At 39.3% G+C, this 19501-nt stretch overlaps 4 protein-coding genes across 4 annotated transcripts in view; 1 reads left to right on the top strand and 3 right to left on the bottom strand.

Moving 5' to 3' along the window:
- Positions 1–715: 715 nt before the first annotated feature.
- LOC138592239 (claudin-10-like) lies at positions 716–2220 on the bottom strand. The gene is made up of 5 exons (XM_069662963.1): positions 1913–2220; positions 1678–1839; positions 1520–1601; positions 1325–1432; positions 716–1213 (listed from the first exon to the last, which is right to left on the bottom strand). Exons 1-5 carry the CDS (start codon positions 2142–2144, stop codon positions 1021–1023), a joined length of 777 nt encoding a protein of 258 aa, XP_069519064.1. The 5' UTR covers positions 2145–2220; the 3' UTR covers positions 716–1020.
- A 2839-nt stretch (positions 2221–5059) lies between these two features.
- On the bottom strand, positions 5060–7080 carry LOC138592241 (claudin-10-like). The gene is given in 5 exon segments (XM_069662965.1): positions 5060–5478; positions 5569–5676; positions 5767–5854; positions 5950–6111; positions 6728–7080. Coding segments are annotated over 5 exon segments (810 nt in total). The 5' UTR covers positions 6984–7080; the 3' UTR covers positions 5060–5282.
- Positions 7081–9890: 2810 nt separating this feature from the next.
- LOC138592240 (claudin-10-like) lies at positions 9891–14191 on the bottom strand. Its single transcript, XM_069662964.1, has 5 exons — positions 13978–14191; positions 10521–10682; positions 10364–10445; positions 10190–10294; positions 9891–10047 (listed from the first exon to the last, which is right to left on the bottom strand). Exons 1-5 carry the CDS (start codon positions 14189–14191, stop codon positions 9891–9893), a joined length of 720 nt encoding a protein of 239 aa, XP_069519065.1.
- Positions 14192–16309: 2118 nt separating this feature from the next.
- Positions 16310–19501, top strand: part of LOC138592213 (ATP-binding cassette sub-family C member 4-like) — a 39864-nt gene continuing 36672 nt past the window's right edge. Inside the window, exons 1-3 of the mRNA XM_069662915.1 lie at positions 16310–16383; positions 16992–17102; positions 19007–19127. Of these exons, the coding sequence (XP_069519016.1) occupies positions 16310–16383; positions 16992–17102; positions 19007–19127 (306 nt within the window). The remainder of the gene's footprint in view (positions 16384–16991; positions 17103–19006; positions 19128–19501) is intronic.

The following is a 19501-nucleotide window of genomic DNA, read 5'->3' as shown; positions in this document are numbered from 1 at the left end:
AGTTTTACGGTATTTGAGTATTCCTTATTCCGTACAAAAGACACTATTGTAGCCTACGTTTTAGTGCACTTCATGTGTTTTACAGTTTCCTTTTATGATTTAAAAATGTCCTTCCTTTTTGTTCAGTCAGAACCATAGACTATATCTCTAAATTCAGTGATTTAGACTTCTTTTTACTAGAAGTTTTTCTGATAAACTAAAGAATTAAAGTCTGGAACTGGAATAACCTGTTTATAAAAGATTAGCTGGAAAAAGCATTAAAAATGCCATTAATGTCATAAAACTGGCTTGTTTTTCTGAGCTTGATAGACATTTTTTAGTAAGCCAAGAAAGTAATTGTACCTCCATCCTTTAGATTCACATTTTCTCTTGAAATGTGAATAAAAGAGAGACTGTGACTTTATGTCTGTATGTATCACTTGTATTCTTGATGCTCAGAATATATAGGCCTAAATGTTTTCTCAGGACCAATTTGGAACCATTGCATTAGACAATACACCCTCACCCCTAATAGAAATTACTTACATGAATATCTAATTTTGGACTTACGGACACATTTGGAGGATAACAGGCATAATTATGATCATCCTTTCTTTCATTCAACTTCACAACTTTAGTGTGAGGAAATTAATCACTTTTTCAGTTATAAATCAATATTTTGTTTTTATTACAAATTAGAAAACCTTTGACATTACATCAACATTAATAACCTTGTCTTATTAATTGTATGTTTATATATACATCGGTACATTTAAATTTACCGGCAAAATTGTTTTTTTAAACATCAGTATATCGGCCCTGATTTCAATCGGTGCATCCCTAATTTATACAGGCTACACATATATAAAACAATATACTACCAAACATCTTTATATATATCTATATATATATCATAAACACATTCAATGTGAAAAACCACTCAAGCACCTAATTGCAAATGATGCATCTCGTCAAACCATCAGAGTGCCACTTATATTTTATGGACAGAAACACATAATAATTTCCACCTCTGAAAAGAGGTCACACGTATGCATTAGTAGCTGTACTCCTGGTGCTGTTGGTGATCCTAGAGATGCTGCTGGCTCTGCTGCCGCTGGTGGTCCGTGATTTTCTGCTCTCACTGCTCTCCGAACGAACCGAGGATGCAATGCTCTTTTTTGTTGGAACGACTGTGTAGGCGTCCGGGTACTGGTAGGCGGGGTATCTTTCCGGGCTGTGGGGTTTAGATTGAAGGAATGTATGGTTACTTTTATCCGCATGATGACGGAGGCAAATAATATAAGTGCAGGGGTGAAAAATCAATGACACAGTAGCTGCATTTTACCTTGACTGGCACCCCTCTCTGCCTGCAAAGATACTGTAAATAAGGCCTCCGGCGACAAGTAAGGTGGAGCCTGCCCAGCCGATAAAGACACCAACGCCTATTTCAAACCTGGCAATGAATACAAGAATAATACATCTATGTTCACACTTTATCATCTTATTTTTGATGCATGACATAAGATGATTTTGTACGTACTTCTGCGCTTTGAACAAAGGGTCTTGAAATTCTGCTCTTATTTTGTTTCCATAATACGAGAAAGCAACCATAGAGCACATCCCTGAAAAAACACAGGCACATTAATCTTAACGTATCAAAAGTTTAGTGCAATATGACGTCTTTTAAATAAGTCTTACCTCCGATAAGGTAGTTCATCCCCCCGGCAAAGGTAACTCTTGCATTAGCTAACTCTGTGCCCCCAATCTTTGTGCACTTCATTCCCACTAAGACCAGAATGGATCCAAAGAAAGACAGTATGATTGAGATGATGATGAGAGCACGGCAAAAGTGAATTTCCCCTGTAAGAGAATAACAATATTAAGCAACTATTAAAAGGCTTACTTGTTTAGTGCTTAGATACATTCCACTTACAGTGCAGTGCCAGCATCGATGGGATTCCCTTGCAGTCAGATACTCCGGTGGAGTCAGATATACAATCCTTCCACAGGTTGGAGAAATAGTTCGAAGTGGTCAAGACAATGCTGTCAACCTCAGACCAAGTCCAGATCTCAGTGGGCATAGTGGAACAAACCAGAATCCACCCACACACACAAACCACAAAGCAGCCGATCTCCATGTACATCACCACAGTCCTGTAACTCATGCTTGCCCTGAATATGAGCCTTGAGACAGATGAAGGTTAATCCAAGTAACGTCTCTTGTCCCGTGTGCCTCCTCGGTCTCTGTTTGCAGACTGAATCAGACACCGACAAACACACAGGACGCTGAAGGTGCTTTGTTTACATCATTACATGTTTTGCCCTGAACTGAGATTCTGCTGTTTCCCAAAGGTCACTTTGGTGATGTGTTTGTTGTTTGTATGATACACATGAGACTACCAGCAGCTTCCATTTAGCCTACGTATTACTTTAAATAATGTGTTAAAGATTAAAACGTGATCAAGGCAGTGGCACGTGTGAAAAATGGGAAAAAGATCATTTTACTCTGATTGGCTACATCCACAAATAGAACACCTCCAGCTAATGTATTAGCCTAGCTTATAACCTGTTCAACACTGACAACTTAGCTTTTGCCAAGCCCTTGCTCCTCTTCAGCTTCGCCTTCTCATCTAGATATGGTCACTTGGTCAAAACAACCAAGCTGGCTACAGACACAATACAAAGCTTAAGGCATCAAGCACCTAGTCAAAAAAAACAGTGGTTGATGTCAAGGTGGAGATGTCCACTTTTAATACAGTATATGGCCTAGCACAGCCTGTGGTAGAATGTCCTGCAATTTCCAAATGGTTAGTATAATCACTCAGCAATAATGAAGAAGAACAAACTATAAAATTGTCATTTTAAAGGTTGTTATGAAACAACTATTGAGCATGCAGGCAGAAATATGCACACAAACTCTTTGGCTTTTAGTTTGCCTCCAAAGCAGAAACCACTCTGTCTGAGGAAGTTAACAAAAACAAAGTCTGGAAACTTGAACATTGTTGCTTCTGGTGAATGTAAAAATCCAACAGGGCACATTAATCTAACTTGGAGCTGACAGTAGCTTAATGAAGATCAGAGCTAAAAAGTTGTATCTAGATGGCCTTACTTGATAAAAGTGTTATTAGTGATGCTAAACTCAAGTGAGGATGACCATTGAGCTACATGTGCAGAAGGGGTCCAATATACAGTACATCAGTATATTCATTTGCCTTCATGGTATGAATAGAGGTGTCTATTGCCTTCGGTCATGGGGGTAAGTAATGGCGTTTATCGACTGAAAAAAAACCCCTTCACATAGCAGGGTGGATTAACCCTAATCTAGCATGATGTTACTGTCCCTTTAAAGAGAATGCTCGTTTTTACGCTCGGTTTTGCGCGCAAAAAAATAGTAGGAGTGGCACCTTTCTTTTTGTAAACAATCTTTTCCTGTATTAGTGTGCGCACAAATCGCTAGGTAATTACCTTTTGTGGATAATCTTTTTGTCGACTTGTTGAGTTGAAGTGAAACACCGAACAACATGTCCATTTGAGGAGCCGCGACTTCGCCTATACAGGACTACAACTACGGAGCGTTTGTTGTCCAGGTGAGTGGCTGTAGCTAATAACTGTTACTTTAGCTTACATCATTAGGCAAAGATAGGCCCTGCACTTGTATCAAAACTGGCCGGGATACTCCTAAGGGGGTTTTGAGTCATATGCAGTGTTAATGGGAAAAGGGAACTGTGTGTGTGATACGATTGATAACCATTTAACTTTCAGGCCAGCTAGGTGTCACATGTTGTGTTAGCATAATGTTGTATGCTGCTAATACCAGTGTAAGTGGTAATAATGTAGCCCTGCTAGCAACTGCTAAGCCTATAAACATATTTAGATTTTTAGATGTGTGTGTTGAATTCATGTAACTTTAGGTTTATTAAGAGTTAAATATTATGTTTACATATGTCTTATTAAGCAGGCTATTATGTTTACAAGAAAAATAACTTTTGTGTTTGTGTGTTGGCTGGTTCATTGTAGAGCTTATTGTTTTCCATCTCATCTGTGTTTACAAGAAAAATAACTTTTGTGTTTGTGTGTTGGCTGGTTCATTGTAGAGCTTATTGTTTTCCATCTCATCTGCTGTCATCAATATCAACATAATTATCGACTGCCAGCGTCTCCATCCAAGTTGCCAGCACTGCATCTTAACCCTTCAAACATCACAGCCTTCACTTTGGACCATCTTGTTGAGCAGTCATTGTAAAATGAGGTAGGACTTTTTAGTGCACTCATTTTATTTAATGTTTTTATTACTTTATGATTGTGATTTTATTTGAACTTTTAAGGTTTTATAAGTAGTAGTGTTTTGGTTTGTCAATTAATGAGGGTGAGAAAGAAAAAAAGATTTAAGGTTGGGTAGCTGATTTTTTCGAATACACTTTGTATCTTAGCTTCCTCTCTCCCTCCCCCTTTGGTTTGTCCCCCTGCATGCCTGCGTACACTTAGCCTGTGCACTAGATTGATGCAGTTAATAATGAGAATGATGCACTGTGCTTCTCTCCTGTATGTTTTAAACTTGATATACAGTAATTATATTTCAGGATTTACCAATGACTGCGGCATAGTGTTTTATTCACATAACACGCACATATGATTCATTGTTGAAGTGCTGCATCCTGGAGGAGCTGCTGTAGTCTGAAGGCGACCTTTGGTTTATAGGCTTTGCCTGCCCTCTTGGGTAAAAAGAAATATAGAAATGTGAGGCAGCAACTTTGTAGATATAGTTGGCCTGACTTACTGTGAAAGTCAGGCCAACTATTCCCCTCGCAGCAATGTTTAACACAGTACATTTTTTTTACCCACTTATCATTTCTGTTAAAGTCAAATAATTCTACGAGACTAAATGTATTAAAACTAACAGGACTTTAACTAGATGACGATTCTTTAGTACTATGTCTTTCTCTGTTATTTTGTTATGCACTGATGATAATAACAGAAGAATAATACACTTACATTTGTGAAAAAGGTTTGAATTAAGGGTATACTGCAATAAAAAAAGGACTGTCATGAATAATAGGATTTGTAGAGACAAAAAAACCCATTATTGGTACAAAGGTTTTATTATTTACATCAATTCATAGATATTCCAGTGGCATTCATTAAATGACAACAAAGATAAAAAAGGTTGAGTATACACAAGCAAACACACTTCATACACAGTATATTACACAAAAAATTACGAGTGTACATGGTGCACTAAAGGCAGAGAATGTTTTCTTCCTATCTACAATATGAGATATGCCTCATAAAAGAGCTTTGAGTTACTACACAAATGCATCTCTTTCTGAGCCTCTCGTCGGTGTTGTCTGAGAGAGCTTTGAGATCTTGGAGCTGCTGGTTCGTCCTGAGCCCATGTAAGATCCATACTGCCTGGAAGGTCTGTAGTATCCAGTATACAGGGTTCTTCCTCTGGAGCGAGGGTCCATGTATGTGCCCCCTCCATAGGCATATACCACTGTACTGTAAGACCAAAACAAAAAATTGGTTCAGTGTTGGAGTATGAACTTAGCAGTCACAAGAAAAAGGAGGTAGCTGGATGAAATCAAATACCTTTTAGGGCAGATTACTCTGATGACCGTCACAGCGTAAAACACAGCCCCTAAAATGATGAGAAAGCAACCAACCAGTCCTAGAAATATGGGAGGTCCTAGGTCATACCTGGAATTAGTTACAATTATAAAAAGAAGTCACATTATACATATAAAATACACAAGATTCACTGTGGAATTAATTGTAAATGAAATGTACCGTAAGACTCCTGGCCCTAGATTGGCAGCAAAGGTTGTTCTGGCAATCCTGTTGATGTATAAGCAGTAGGCAGTAATGTCTGACACACCTGTGTACAGAAGTTTCGTTGATACTAAGAATAAATGAGGGCAAAACATTCCTGTCATTTACAGAGACAAAAGGAGTTTGTGTTTTTGCACTTACTTCCAGCAACGTGAAACACCGCTCCTGCAAAGAGCATTTTGTCCTTGGTTTTATCATCTCCACCAATGAAAGTGCACTCCATCCCAAGAAAGCAAAGTACTACAGCAAAGAATCCGAGAGTTAACCCGCACATTAGCAATCCTCGCACAGCTTGGACGTAAACTGTGAGAATCGGAAAGAAAGAGTTCACAAAAAGGTTCATATGTTCACATTTTTCTGTTCATTCAGAGTGGAAAACCTTCAGATGCATTTCAAATTACCCAAAGCAATAATATTGAGGGTTAAAGGGAACATTTCCTCTTAAATGTGAATTAAAGTACCTTTTACATTTAAAGAAAATTGATATGTTCAAGCCAGTCCATGTCAGTATTTATCAGTTGTGTTCAGAATATGTTATGGATTCCTTGGTACAGAGTCAGACCAAGTCATGTTATCTAATGGTAGATTGTTAAATGTTTAAAAATGTATCAAATGGGACTTGTGCTATCGTATAATAATTTTGTTAGAAGTTGAATAATCAAAAATAACCCTAAAGTTGAATCAATACCTGTCCTGTGTTAACTCTCACATCAAAGTTAGTCTACATGACCTTTTCTCTAACAGGGAACGCTGGGTCAGCAGGTGGCAATACTAGGATAATGGAAAATTGTATTGCTTTCAAGTTCAAACTTTTCGTTCCTAACACAAAGATAAATTTATTTCTTCTTTCAAAAGTCACATAGTCTCGACCTGGAACTACAGGACTGCATTTCTTATTCATTCAGAGTGAAATTCTAACAGTACTAGAACCATCAAGACTTATCGGTGACACTCCAGAGCACAGGGAAGTCTCTACAGTTGGTCACAGCTGTGGAATCAGTGAAACAATCCTTCCACAGGTTGGACCAGTACCAGGCCACTTTGATGATAAAGGAGCCTCCTTGTCCACCTATTTGTGCGATCCTCCAAAAATCCATGGCCATGGTACATAGCACAAACAGCCATCCCAGTGATGAAATCAAAAAGCCAAATATTTGGATCAGACGTTTTCTCATATTGCAAATCACTTAATTAAACCAATAAGGGTCCACGAAACTGCATCAAAGCACAAAATACAGTGGCAAAGAGGCAGCTGAGTTGTTTCAAGACAGGATGACCGTGTGTCTGTGCCATGTGCCTGCGAAGTTGATGAGGGCTTTGTGCGCTTGTCTGAAATGTTTACTGTAAACTTTCTGCACTGTGCCGCCCACTTGAGATAATTGACACCACCTCTAGTTACCTTTTCAGGTAAACGCCACCTCCAACTACCTTTTCAGGGGCTGGAACTGTGGTTGATTTATAGTATTGTCGACAACACCACCAAGGGGATTCCACCACAAGAAAATTCTTTGGGAACTTAACAAGTTAGGGACTTAAAGAGGTCACACAAGCTTGAAAACACTTGACGAGAGACACTGGAATAATCATAATAAGGTACTATAACTGGGAGAAGTCGTAATGGGAGGATGACCGGAGGACCCTTGTCTGACTTGGGCCTTCAACAAGTTGTGACTCATCTTCTGCACCTTTACGAAGAGGAGCTCTCAGTACCTGGTAGACTACCAAACTCTCTGGATCATAAGGTTCTCCTACAGTCCCACGGGTAAACCAACTGCCTCTCATACAGAGATGCATTGTGGACCTGCTGAAGGCCCTCATTCCTGCAGCCAGCAGCAGCAATCACCCACTCATGGAAAACCTCCTTTAGTCTGGCCTCGTGCCTGACCACCCAGTCCTGTACTTCCCCTGGTACAAGTTCCTAACCTGTGCCCTGAAGGGGAGACAGGAGGCCCAGTCCTGGTGTCATGATGCTGGTAGTGTGGGTATTTGATTGAATGGTTCACGTTCACACTGACAGTTGCCTGAGGGGTGATATTTGTTAGACTTTGCTTCCTTGTACAAGCAACAGGGCTCATGAATTAAGGACCTTTCGAAGCTCCTGTGTTGACTTGAATGAATGGGGCATTCCATCAGCAAGACCTGGGCTCTGGACCCTGGAAGAAGCCTGCTGATCTGCAGTCTGAAATTTAAGAAAGTGCAGGGTCCAGGTGGGCTCAAACTCTGTGGAATCTATGGCAAAGATCTGTTCAAAGACCTGGTGGCTGTGTTCTTGGTGGAGCTGTGTTTAGTGCCTTCTGTTTAAGGACTGTGGACAAGACTAGATGGATATTCCCCCTCGCCCCAATTTGGACAAAACCCTGGTGGTATAGCAGATCACCCTTTCCATTAGTCGTCCTGATAGGCGCAGAGTGTGAAAGCTGATCATTTTTCTTCTTTGGTAGGCCACACCTGCCACCACAAAAACACCAACACATCCTTAAGGAGCGGACTAGACTCCTAAAGGAAGTAAGTCTCAGAAAGAGATTGGCACGAAAGGACAGATACCAGGGACTGAGATACCGGCACCATCGAGTTCAGGTTGGTTGCCCACTTGCCATTGCCCACTTGATTACCAGAAGTTCCAGCTTCATGGAACTTTAGTTGGCTATGTATCCTTCAATGGGCAGGAGATCCTGGCTGGAGTGAGACCTTAAAGCCTTAAAGACATTGAACCTTGTTCAGCTGTGTCGTCAGTGCTAGACCTTTCCTGACCCTCTCCTTGACCTAGTGCCTTTGATTACGCCACCGACTTATGCATGGGGCCTGTTGGCTTGGCAAACCCTCTTGAAAGTGCCTGTAATAGTTGGTTAAACCCCCCAAAAGGAGGACATCTCTGCCACTTGGCCACCGCCTCAATATTCGCAGGGTCTGTAGAAAACTTCCCGCTAGAGATAACATGTTGCAAACAGCTGATCTCTTGATGAAAAAACATAATGATGTCATTGAGAAGCAGTGATTGACACTGCTGATCACCAAACAACCCCGGGTTAAATGCTGACAGGTGCTTTGGGCATTACACAACTCACAACAGTTGGTGTTTACTGTAAACTCTCTGGAGTGTGCCTCTTACTTGAGATGATACCACCTCTCACTATTTATTAGGTTTACAACCCTTTTGTCTCCACTAGTGTGTAGCATCACATGTATTTACAGTAAAAAGCCCAGGCTTGTGGCTGCATTAAAATGTTATGCATGTAACATATGATACGGATTAAGTACAAATAGAGTGAAATGGTTGACTCTCCTAAGAGAGCATGACAAAAACTGCTGCCCTCTTCAGTCCTGTCTTAATCCCTGAAGAGCAGATAGGAAATAATCTGTTGAGACAACAACCAAAACACAAAATAGTCTGCTGAAACTCAATTTAGTTTTGTCTGTTTTATTTCTTTTTATTTACTTTTCAAAAACTGATCCTTCGCAAATTCAACTACTTTCAAAGACAATGACAAGATGTCCTGTTTGAACCATCTTCAAGTTTTCTTGTTACAAATGAGTTAATGGTTATACCATGTACAACAGAATCTATGTTTGGCACCGTTTTAAACATTGTCATTACCGATTTACAGCATGTGCAGGTTACATGAAGTTAAAAATTTAACTAAAAAAAGAAAATATCTTACAAAATATTTTATGCTGACATAAAACAAAAGATAGAAAATGATGCCAAAATTAGATTAGAAAGACCTATTTTGAACTGAATGTTCTTGATTTTGCAGTTTAACACATACTGTATATAATCCTTAACATTCAGTGCTCAATAATATGCAAAACTGCCCAGTGCAGAAGTGTTCTGCTGTACTGTTATTAGAAATTCCCCAATATCACAGTGTAAACCGTATCATACAACTTTAAAATCGTATCTCAAATACATGTAAATAATTTAATCTTAGTTCTTGCTGAGCCACAAGAAAATATCAGCCAACTCTGATGCTGTTGTGCTGAATGTTTCATATGTTGTGCTGTATGTTTTATCCTTTAATATAGAGTATATCTTTTAAGACTCAAGAGTGGCAACAACTAAAAGTGTTTTATATTCACATCCCTCACACATATACATTCTTATCAAAGTGCTGCGTCCTGGAGGAGCTGCTGTAGTCTGGAGGCGGCCTCTGGTTTATAGACTTTGCCTGCCCTCTCGGGTAGGAGGAGATATGAGAATGTGAGGCAGCACCTTTGTAGATATAGTTTGCCTGACTGTGGCTGTAAAGAGACAGAAAACAGATTCAACTCCACAAATCAAACACTGACGTGACTCACAAAATTGATTCATACATTAGGTTGGCCTATTTACAACATGTATCTTACGTATAATGTAAACATAGTATGTGTTACTCATACAAACCTTTTGGTGAAAGAATCTGTGATGGAAAAGCAGAACAAGCTGCCTCCGAGGATACAGAGGATGGAACCTGCCCAGCCGATAAAAAGAGCAGCTCCCAGCTCATACCTACAGAGAACATATTTGTCTTAATCGGCGGAGTTACATTAAAATACTGAAGTGTACCACGGTTCTTACTTTTGGGCCACGAACATGGGGTCGAAAAATTCTGACGTTATCCTGTGTGCGTAGAGGGAGCACGCTGACAGTGAGCACAGGCCTGAGAAGAACAAGAAATGGGGAACGTTATTAAATCCCACTCATTCTTTCAAACGTAAAAATCTGCTGTACTTACCGCTCAGAATAAAGTTCACACCAGCGAAGCAGGCGATGCGGGCTTTGTTTTTGTCGGTTCCTCCAATTTTGGTGCATTTCATTCCAACAAGCGAAAATATCGAGCCAAAAAACCCAAGACAGACGGCTGAAATCATCAGTCCCCTGCATGCTTGGATGTATCCTGCAAACATAAAATTGAAGTCAACTTGTGTGCACTCAAAGGACTGCGATGATCAGAGGCCCCATTCTGTGCTTCTTTGCAGTCCCTGTACCCTCACCTCTGCATACCGCAAGGTCAATGAGTTATTGACCTTGCGACCAATTTACACAAAAGGCAAGAAAACCAATTTGACAGGTGTTAACCTAATTGTTTCCAGGCACTTAGCGGTCATGTGAAGACCATATTGGTATGAAACTTCACATTCAAATGTGATTTGGGGGCAAATATTAACCGAGGAAGTCAACCCCTGAAACGAGTGAGCCGTGGAGGGAAACGCCTGAGGGTCTCAGTGAATCACCTTTATATACCTTTCAAGCTATGAGAACAAAGGCTAAACATTGACAGTACTCAGAGGTCGTTGCTTGAAGGCTTGCATCACGCTATAGGATGTCTATGAGTCCTGAGTAGTTGTGAGATTTACCTTGAACTTTCTAGCAAAATTAAGAGAGAGAAGGAGCAGAGAGTTAAGAATTATACAAGGTTTAAGAACCTTTAAGCACTGACATTGGCTCAAAGGAAAAATACAACATTTTAAGGCATTAACATGTGCTCTTTACCTTAGCAGCAAACAACACAAAATAAGTTAATTGACAAAAACTGTTCAAAAGGTCGAGAAACAAGGAGCCAAGAAGGGGAAAAGAGCTGACCATCCAGTGCCAGCATTGAGGCAAAGTCTTTGCAGTTGGAGACTCCAGTTGAATCAGTGACACAGGTCTTCCAAAGGTTGGACCAGTAGGTAGCTGTGGTGATGACCGTTCCATCAAGTGAAGACACCTTCCAGTAGTCTGTCGGCAAGGTGGAAGAAACGAGCACCCACCCGGAGGTACTTAAAATAAACGCCAAGATCTCCTGAAACATGCTGCAGAGAGGACTCCCCCACACTGCTGTGTGATGACTAAATAAGTTGGTGAGACCTTTTCCTGAACGGTTCCCTGGTTAGTTAAGCTTGTTGAAAATGTAGCTAGACTCAGTTCAATGGATAGGCTGTGATTGATTGTTAATGTTTTGTGGATTCTTATATGCAGCAGGGAGGAGTTTGACCTTAAACATCAACAAGTGGCCAATGTACGATCATAGTGTCTTCCACCCCCTCACACGGTACACGTCACTGTGACTCAAAGTCGGAGAGGATGGGGACTGAAAGAGACGTGTTACATCAGTAATGACGTTTAAAATTAAAGCAAGTGTCCAACACTCAAATGATTTGGTGAAAAGTAAAATGATATCCCAATAAAGGAAAAAGAATCGAGTCAAAAGCAAAGGTTTTTGCAACAAAAGGCATTATCAATGAATAAACCTGTTGAAAGTTAATGGTGTCAGTCGCCTAACGTTTCATACTCCAGGGTAGGTTAAACTAACAGTTCTTCACACAGGACTTCACATGTATGTGGCTTTAAGAACCAAAGGTAAATTGGAAGGCTTTGTTTAATCAGTTAATGGCCGCAAATTGTGCAAAATGGAACATGTAAGGCGCCTGCACCATTTAGAAAGCCTTAACATTAATACAACTAAAAGTTGCATTTATTTTATCGAACATAACGTCTGTAAACATTTCTGGTTATTTCACGTCGTTTCATTTATATATGAGGTAAGAAAACAGATATAGAGCAGATATTTAAGACATGACAGTACAGCGATGTGTCACGTTCTACCTCTCACCTTAAACTCCCACGCATGATTAATACACAACAAGAGTGCTTGAACTTCCCCGGCGACCAAAAATAGCAGGATTTAAATCACTCATTAACAGCATGTCACTAACTCTGACGTGTCGGCAAGAAAAGAGAAACTAAATGTCAGTTACATTGCAGAACAGAGGAATAAGGTAACCTAGTAACAGGTTAATTAGGTTAGAAAATTGTACTTAAAAAATACACTTGGGATTAATTAAAAGACAAAGTGAAACATGGAGAGAATTACACCTCAACAGGTAGTTCATAAAGCGTTTATAGTGTGAATTAGAGCCCCATCTGGTGGCTGCACATGCAGTATTTCGACTGTATCACACTGCTGCCGCCATCAGATGGAGCTGAGACTCTTAAAGCACTTAAAGCAATAGTTTTTTTTTAAACAAACATAAACATATGACAACTTGTTTCTGAATAAGGTGCAATTACAGAGAATGTATTCAACAAAACTAAAGCAAATGATTTGAAGTATGTTTAACATATTGAAAAACACCCAAAATCAAGGTATTAACAAACATAATTAGAACCCTAGCGATAAAAATAATCAACACATTATGAAAACAGCACTAAAAAATATTGCATAATAAATAATATCAAATTTTAGACAATAAGAGAGAAAAAAACAAAAACAGCACATAACATAGGGGTGGAAAAGAGTTCATTAAGATGATTGGAATTGAACGCATCTCACTGTTATTTCTTCCCATTACTGTCTACAACAATTCTTTGATTACTTCCCCGCCCCCCTGCAGAACTTCTGTAACTCAAACACTCTCAGTTTGACATTTCCAACAAATGATTACACATTTGCCAAATGTAACACGTGAGTCTTAATCTGGAGGTAATTATTCCTTTGTTATATTTTCAACCTGAAGTGATCGTTATTTTTGATCGAATTTTGTTCATAATATGAAACAAACATTTGCCAGTGTAAGTCATTTGTCAGATCTCAACAGCAAAAAATAATATTGGTAAAATGTAATTTGGCCAAAATGTTGGGGAAAAAACTCCATAAACCAAATGTCTGATATCTGATCTAAACTAAGACTCCACAAGGTAAAGAAACCAGTCATTTTTATCCAGGTAAGGATACACTTCAAGCTTCTGAAAAAGACCTACATGTTTCATAACATTTTACTTCCTTGAAACTTGCTTTAGCATTTTCAGACTGCTTTATCAATTAAACACAAAGTGTTTGTGCTACAGGAAACATTGAGTACTTAAAATTTTTGCACAAAATTTTGTTTGCAAATTTTTTTTACTGGTCCTGGTAGTGAAGTGTTTTTTGTTGAATCACAGATACATGCTTTTGAAAGGTAATGCATTTGTTTTAAGTTAGTTAAGAATGTTTTGGTCATGCTGAGCGTGGAGTACCTCCACAATATACATATCATACCTTGCCGTAAGTTAGTTTGTAGGCTGTGTTCACACATTAAATTTATTTCCAACATAATTTCCGCTCATTACATCGTGGAAGTTGTTGTCAGACACAAATGCGTTATTCAATCGCAACACAACAATCCTGAATGTGGTTGCCTTGAAACTCTGACTCTTGAAACTTTGCTTACCTTCCAACTGGAGAATAGTGTGATGAGGTCTGCAGTGAACAGCTCCGATTGCATTTCCCGCACAGTTGTTCCACAGACCCTGCAGCACCCAGGTCGCTGTGATGACCGAGGATGCCCGGCTCGTGGCCCTCCATTCATTGGATACCGTGGCAGCGATGGTGGCTCCCAGCCCGGCCAGGCCGCTGAGGAAAGCCAGAATCTGACGGCCTGACATTTGGAGATTTAAGATACGTATCTTTCTAATCTTTTAGCAGATTCCAGAAAAAGAGAAGAAATAAAATCGCTCCAGGCAGTTAAATTACACTGTGGACATATGTTTCACTGAGATGATTTACAGACAGGACCTCCAGCCTGCGTCTCTAGTGGTGACGGACACATGTGTCTCAAGGTAAGAAGAAAAAGGAGCATAAGCTGCCGGTTAGTCATTAAATTAAGAAAAGCAGCATCTGAAATGCTTCACGTTTCGGTCTCATAATTAGGCCGAGTTTCATATTAACATAAAGACGAGTAATCAATAATCCTAAAAACAGAAACTATGTGACAAAGTCCAGCTACTGGTTCATCTATTTCTGTGCAAAATATTTAGCAAAAGACTAATGATTGCCAGCTCATATGTGAACGTGGATGTTGTTTTTAGTGTTTTTTTTTTACTGTTCTCAGAGAATATGAAGAGTTTTTATTAAAGATAGAAGGAAAAAAAGTTACGTTTATAAGAAAGGATGGCATCTAAACTAAATCACGTCAAGTGAAGATCTAGTGAAAACATTACTGAATCTAAAAACATGTTTGAAAGGTTGCAAATGTGTTGACTCTTTTTTTTTTTTTTTTGTGTTTTATTACAAAATAGGTGGATGCAAATAAACAGATAAGAACAATGTATCATGATGTTTATTTGTTATTTTTTTAACATAATGTATAAGGGCGGCATACCATGGGAGTATGATGATGTAATTTTTAAGAACAAAGAACATCAAATATTTACAATTACCTTATCTATAATAAAAGACCAGCTCCAGTCATGTTTAAACACATATAAAATGCTCTGCTTGAAATAATAAATTGTGTCTGTTATGTTTTTTCTGCAAAATAAGTTTAATTATCTTGTAAAAATCTCCTCCTTCTCCCTTATTAAAAATTCCCAAATCTTCATAAGCCCCGCCCACAATGCACATTTACAACCGCCCCCTCTGTTGTGAAAACAAAACATGTCTCTGCCGTTTAGTGGCAACTTGCTGAAACTTAGCAAGCTTGAAATGTAGTAATTAGTAGTAACGTTAACGTTAGTAGTCAGTATTGAGTTTAAAAATAGCGATGATGGTTACAGCATTGCCGAGTGGTTGCCATAGGTCACACATAATGATCTGCATAGCGTCACCCCGTCCATTAACGGGATGTGACGTCTCAAACCTGCCATACCTTTTTTGATATAAAACTAAAGGCAGGTTAATTATGCAGGCCGAGAAGAAAAACAAGGACAAGAAGAGAAATGTATAACATTTTGCAATGTGATTTCATTCTGTTGATAATTAACATATTTCCACATCTCAGGTGACAGTTGACTCAGTGTGGCCACGAGTTAGTACTGTTATCACAGAATTAAATGGTTCCATATCTCAATAATCAAGGAGGAAAAAATACAAGAAATATCATGTAAAGCTTAATGTTTATATGCTTTTATTGGCACGTTCGTCTAGATTACTAGACTGGCAAATTATGTCCACTTTTTTTTTAGAGAGTACTCAACAGATTAAAAACAACTATGACATTTCATCATTTCAAGAATAAAATATAAATTTCCCTTGCCCAGTAACATTTTAATGAATGAATTAAAAATGACAGGTGATTAAAAATAAAAAAATCATGTATTAAATATTACAAGGGTCTATTATTTTTAATTCTGGTACTTAAATATGTGTATCTTTATGTCTTTCTGTCACATTACTTGATATGACAGTGACGTATTTCTCATTATTGCTGGTAAGATCTGATTAATTCCCCGCAATAAATGGGGATTACAGTGTGTGCAATTGTTAATTGTTCGGGTGCGAAGGATTAAAGTTCATGACACAAAGTAGAAAGTGATGGAGATCTCTGTCAGCCAATCACCGGGTAGTGGGCGGGGTTAAGCAGCGCCCCGCTCACCTGACGACTAAACCGGCTGTGCGTCTCGTGTAGTAATCCACTCGTGCATGTCGGATAGTGTAATATTGACAGACGTTGGAGTTTACAGCAGCTTCTCTCTCAGTGTCTCCTCCTCTGAGTCTTTATCGACTTCCCTCTGACACACAGCCTGCAGGGAAAGTCTTCAGGTTGCTTTCACTGTTTGGGGGGCATGGAGCCTCTGCGGAAGGAGGGGAAGGATAATCCGTCGGCTTCAGCTAATCTCTTTTCCAAGATTTTCTTCTGGTAAGAAAAACCGGCTCGAAGTGACAGCCGTGTTTGACATTAATTGAACTCAGAGCTCTCCTGTGTGACAGTTTGTGGCCACTCAGGACAGGCTGTGATAGCAGGTAGTCTAGCATCGTCCGTGCATAAATATAGAAAAACTTTGTTGTAAAATGAAGGTGAAAGCTCAGGCTCTTTGGTGTGAGTTTAATTATATTATCTTAAATCACAACAGGCGACGTATTGTACAGTTATTCAGCTGGGAGTGGTGGAAAAAATACACTTAAAGTATTCACATTTTTATTGATATGAAACTATGATAACTTTATTTGTATGGCACTTTTCTTACAAAGACAAAGTACTGAAGTAAAATACATAAATAAGGTAATGAACAATGAAGTACTGATTAACTACAGTAGGAAAATAATATATTGAGGGTTGGGCAGTTGTACTTGTGGTATCAAAAGAAGGTTCAACACTCATACAGGTGAATTATACTTCCATAATGTACAGTGCAGTGCATCACTATCTTCAGGTTAAAACCTTAAAACTAAGTTTTTAAAGTTTCTTAAAAGTGGCCCCTTTTGAAGATGCACCAATATTTTCACTAATTATTTCTTCGTCACTAGCTGGCTGAATCCCTTGTTCAAAATCGGCTACAAGAAGAAGTTGGAGGAAGATGACATGTACAAAGTTCTCCCAGAGGATGCATCAGATAGACTTGGGGAGGAGCTACAATGGTAAGACTTTGATCAATTATGTTCATTACCTTTGATTATTGTCAAGACTGATTCACAGTTTAGGACTATAATACTGTAAATAGGTTTAGATTCTATAGATCTCAGATGCTGCAGTGGTCTGGTTAGTATTTTCCAAAAATTCAACCTTCAGGTATTAGACTGCTGCCAACTGGAGTTGGGAACAAGGAACACCCTTAAGACCTCTTAAGCTTTGATCGCCTGCCCCCTGCCTTGCTAGCTGCCATTTGCCAATTTTCTGGGTTTTAACAGGACACAGAGCAGCTTCTGGTAGCAGCACCTGGCAGAAATATCCATCTATTAATATTTTCAGTTGACAATGGTTCATGCCAAGCGTACAGAACATGTGACCTTTTACCTATTACGACAAGGTGGTCTGATGTTAATAGATGTTGTTTGTCACTTTCTGCCTTGCACAAGTGTCCACTTATCCACTGCTTGACATCTATGCACGTTCAAAGTTTACAATCATTGCAGTTGAAGTCTCCCTGAAGGGTACTGGTAAAAGTTATGTTACGCTAAGGTCTACTACTCACACCGTGTAAGCAATGGTCGCAAAATAAGCAGCATTCATATTGAATTTAACTCCTTCTTCACTGGGAGAAAATCTAATTGTGTTGTAACCAACCACTTACTCAAGAATGTACCCACCACGGCCTGGCACCTCTCAGCTGGGACATTTTCTAAATTGAGGACAGACCACCCCCCGACAAGTTTGTCAGAGTTGACTAAAAGGTGAGGCCATCTAATTATAGACCGTAAGCATGAGTAGACACTAATCCTCAAGGGGCTCTTGCTCATAGAAGTCCATTGAGTTGAAAGCTCGGTTTTCTTGTTTGGTGTAAAGGTCAGCTTTCTTCAGTGTGACTCTTAACAGGAACATGACAATAATATACCTGTGTCCCACTACTGTTTGTAACTTAGTGGACAGGATATAAGGTAATGCGGGGGTGACAAATGTTGGAGTCTCTTCTGATGGCTGGACTGACTTTCGTCTAGTTGTTGTGATACCAATACGAGCATCTGTATTGGCCACTGATACTGCCTAAAATGTGTTATTGGTTATTGGTGAGTATGCCAGTCAGTGCACGGAGCAAAACCCTAAAAAAATTAACTGATCAAAAACAGTTTGGCACTAGCAGAGAGTGAAAAAGCTAGCAGGATGTCAACTATCAGTGTTTTCACACCAATATTATGTCTATTTTATCAAGCTAGTATCAGATGGATATTCAATATCGGCCAGTACCTAAGTCTAGGTATCGAATCAGTATCGGGAAGGAAAAAAATGGTATCGGAACATCTTCTGTCTTTACTCATTTATAACCGTTGTCGCCTACTGGAGCAGTTTACAGCTCTGTGTGATGTATACAAAATGTTACTACCTCCTAAATCCAAGGGCGGCTTCTCTCCCCAAAAGACGTGGCCTATTAAGGCCAATCATGGATGATGGCACTTACCAATAGTTAGATACTGCAGCTGCGGTTATGTAACACTTGTGTTAAGATGATGCAGCGAGTGCGAGCAACAAAGCAAAGCTGTTTCCTTATTAATCACATCCAATTAGAATTCATTCCAGCGCTAAAGTCCAAATTAGAAAATCTCATTAATTATTTTGTCATTATGATGCAGTGCTACAAATAATTGACTACAGCGCCTCAGTAAATACTCTATCATGTAGAGACGTGTATGCAGACAGCCTCGCACTAAATTCTGTAGTAGTGTTAGATGCATACTTAACTCAGTTAATTTCCATACAAGCGAGATATTTTAATCATGGATTATTCTGCTTCTTGTGGTTTCCTTTGAGAAGACTTCAGTAATGCAACAGTGCATTATTATGCGTTCTATAGCGTAATTACCTCTGCTTTTCTTTTCACTTATCAAAGGTACTGGAACAGAGAGGTTCAACGGGCAACAAAGGACCTGCGTGCACCCAGTCTTACTAAAGCTCTTGTTCAGTGCTTTTGGAGGTCATACTCCCTCATTGGAGTATACATCTTTATAGAGGTACAGTGATGCTGCATAAAAGGAGACCCAGGTCCTATTTTTATGTGTTAGTGTCTCAGTGTCCAACTGTTTTGGAGTTGCCCCAGTTGATTACAACATAACTGTAATGGCAGCAACATAATCCTTTGGGGCAATTACAGGTGAGCAAGTAAAAGCTCCTGTGAGGAGTTTTTCGCTGGTTATCAAAATTAGCTCTGATTACTGACTCTATATCACTATATGAGCTACAAAAGCAAACCAGAGCATCAGCAACAAGATTGATTATTTCTATTAGTTATTTTTAATGGCTGAAACTGCTGGGATTTTTTTGTTACAAACCACCACTTAAGCATTTACAGGATGCAGGTGGCTTCGTCCAAGGGGGTCACCAACAT

Source organism: Semicossyphus pulcher, unplaced genomic scaffold, assembly GCF_022749685.1.
Source record: "Semicossyphus pulcher isolate SPU_LCO1_2020_fin unplaced genomic scaffold, fSemPul1.0.p SCAF_15, whole genome shotgun sequence".
Classification (NCBI taxonomy): domain Eukaryota; kingdom Metazoa; phylum Chordata; class Actinopteri; order Labriformes; family Labridae; genus Semicossyphus; species Semicossyphus pulcher.
The sequence above is the reverse complement of the archived record's forward strand: the minus strand, read 5'-3'. Positions and strand labels throughout refer to the sequence as shown.

Excerpts from the sequence above, each read along its gene's own strand:
- LOC138592240 (XM_069662964.1), bottom strand. The coding sequence starts at position 14,191 with ATGTCAGGCCGTCAGATTCTGGCTTTCCTCAGCGGCCTGGCCGGGCTG. Across the intron at positions 10,446-10,520 it reads TGTGAACTTTATTCTGAGCG|GCCTGTGCTCACTGTCAGCG; the intron begins GTAAGTACAGCA and ends TGTTCTTCTCAG. Across the intron at positions 10,048-10,189 it reads ACAGATTCTTTCACCAAAAG|CCACAGTCAGGCAAACTATA; the intron begins GTTTGTATGAGT and ends GTCTCTTTACAG.
- LOC138592239 (XM_069662963.1), bottom strand. The coding sequence starts at position 2,144 with ATGAGTTACAGGACTGTGGTGATGTACATGGAGATCGGCTGCTTTGTG. Across the intron at positions 1,602-1,677 it reads GATGAACTACCTTATCGGAG|GGATGTGCTCTATGGTTGCT; the intron begins GTAAGACTTATT and ends GTGTTTTTTCAG. Across the intron at positions 1,214-1,324 it reads AGAGAGGGGTGCCAGTCAAG|CCCGGAAAGATACCCCGCCT; the intron begins GTAAAATGCAGC and ends TAAACCCCACAG.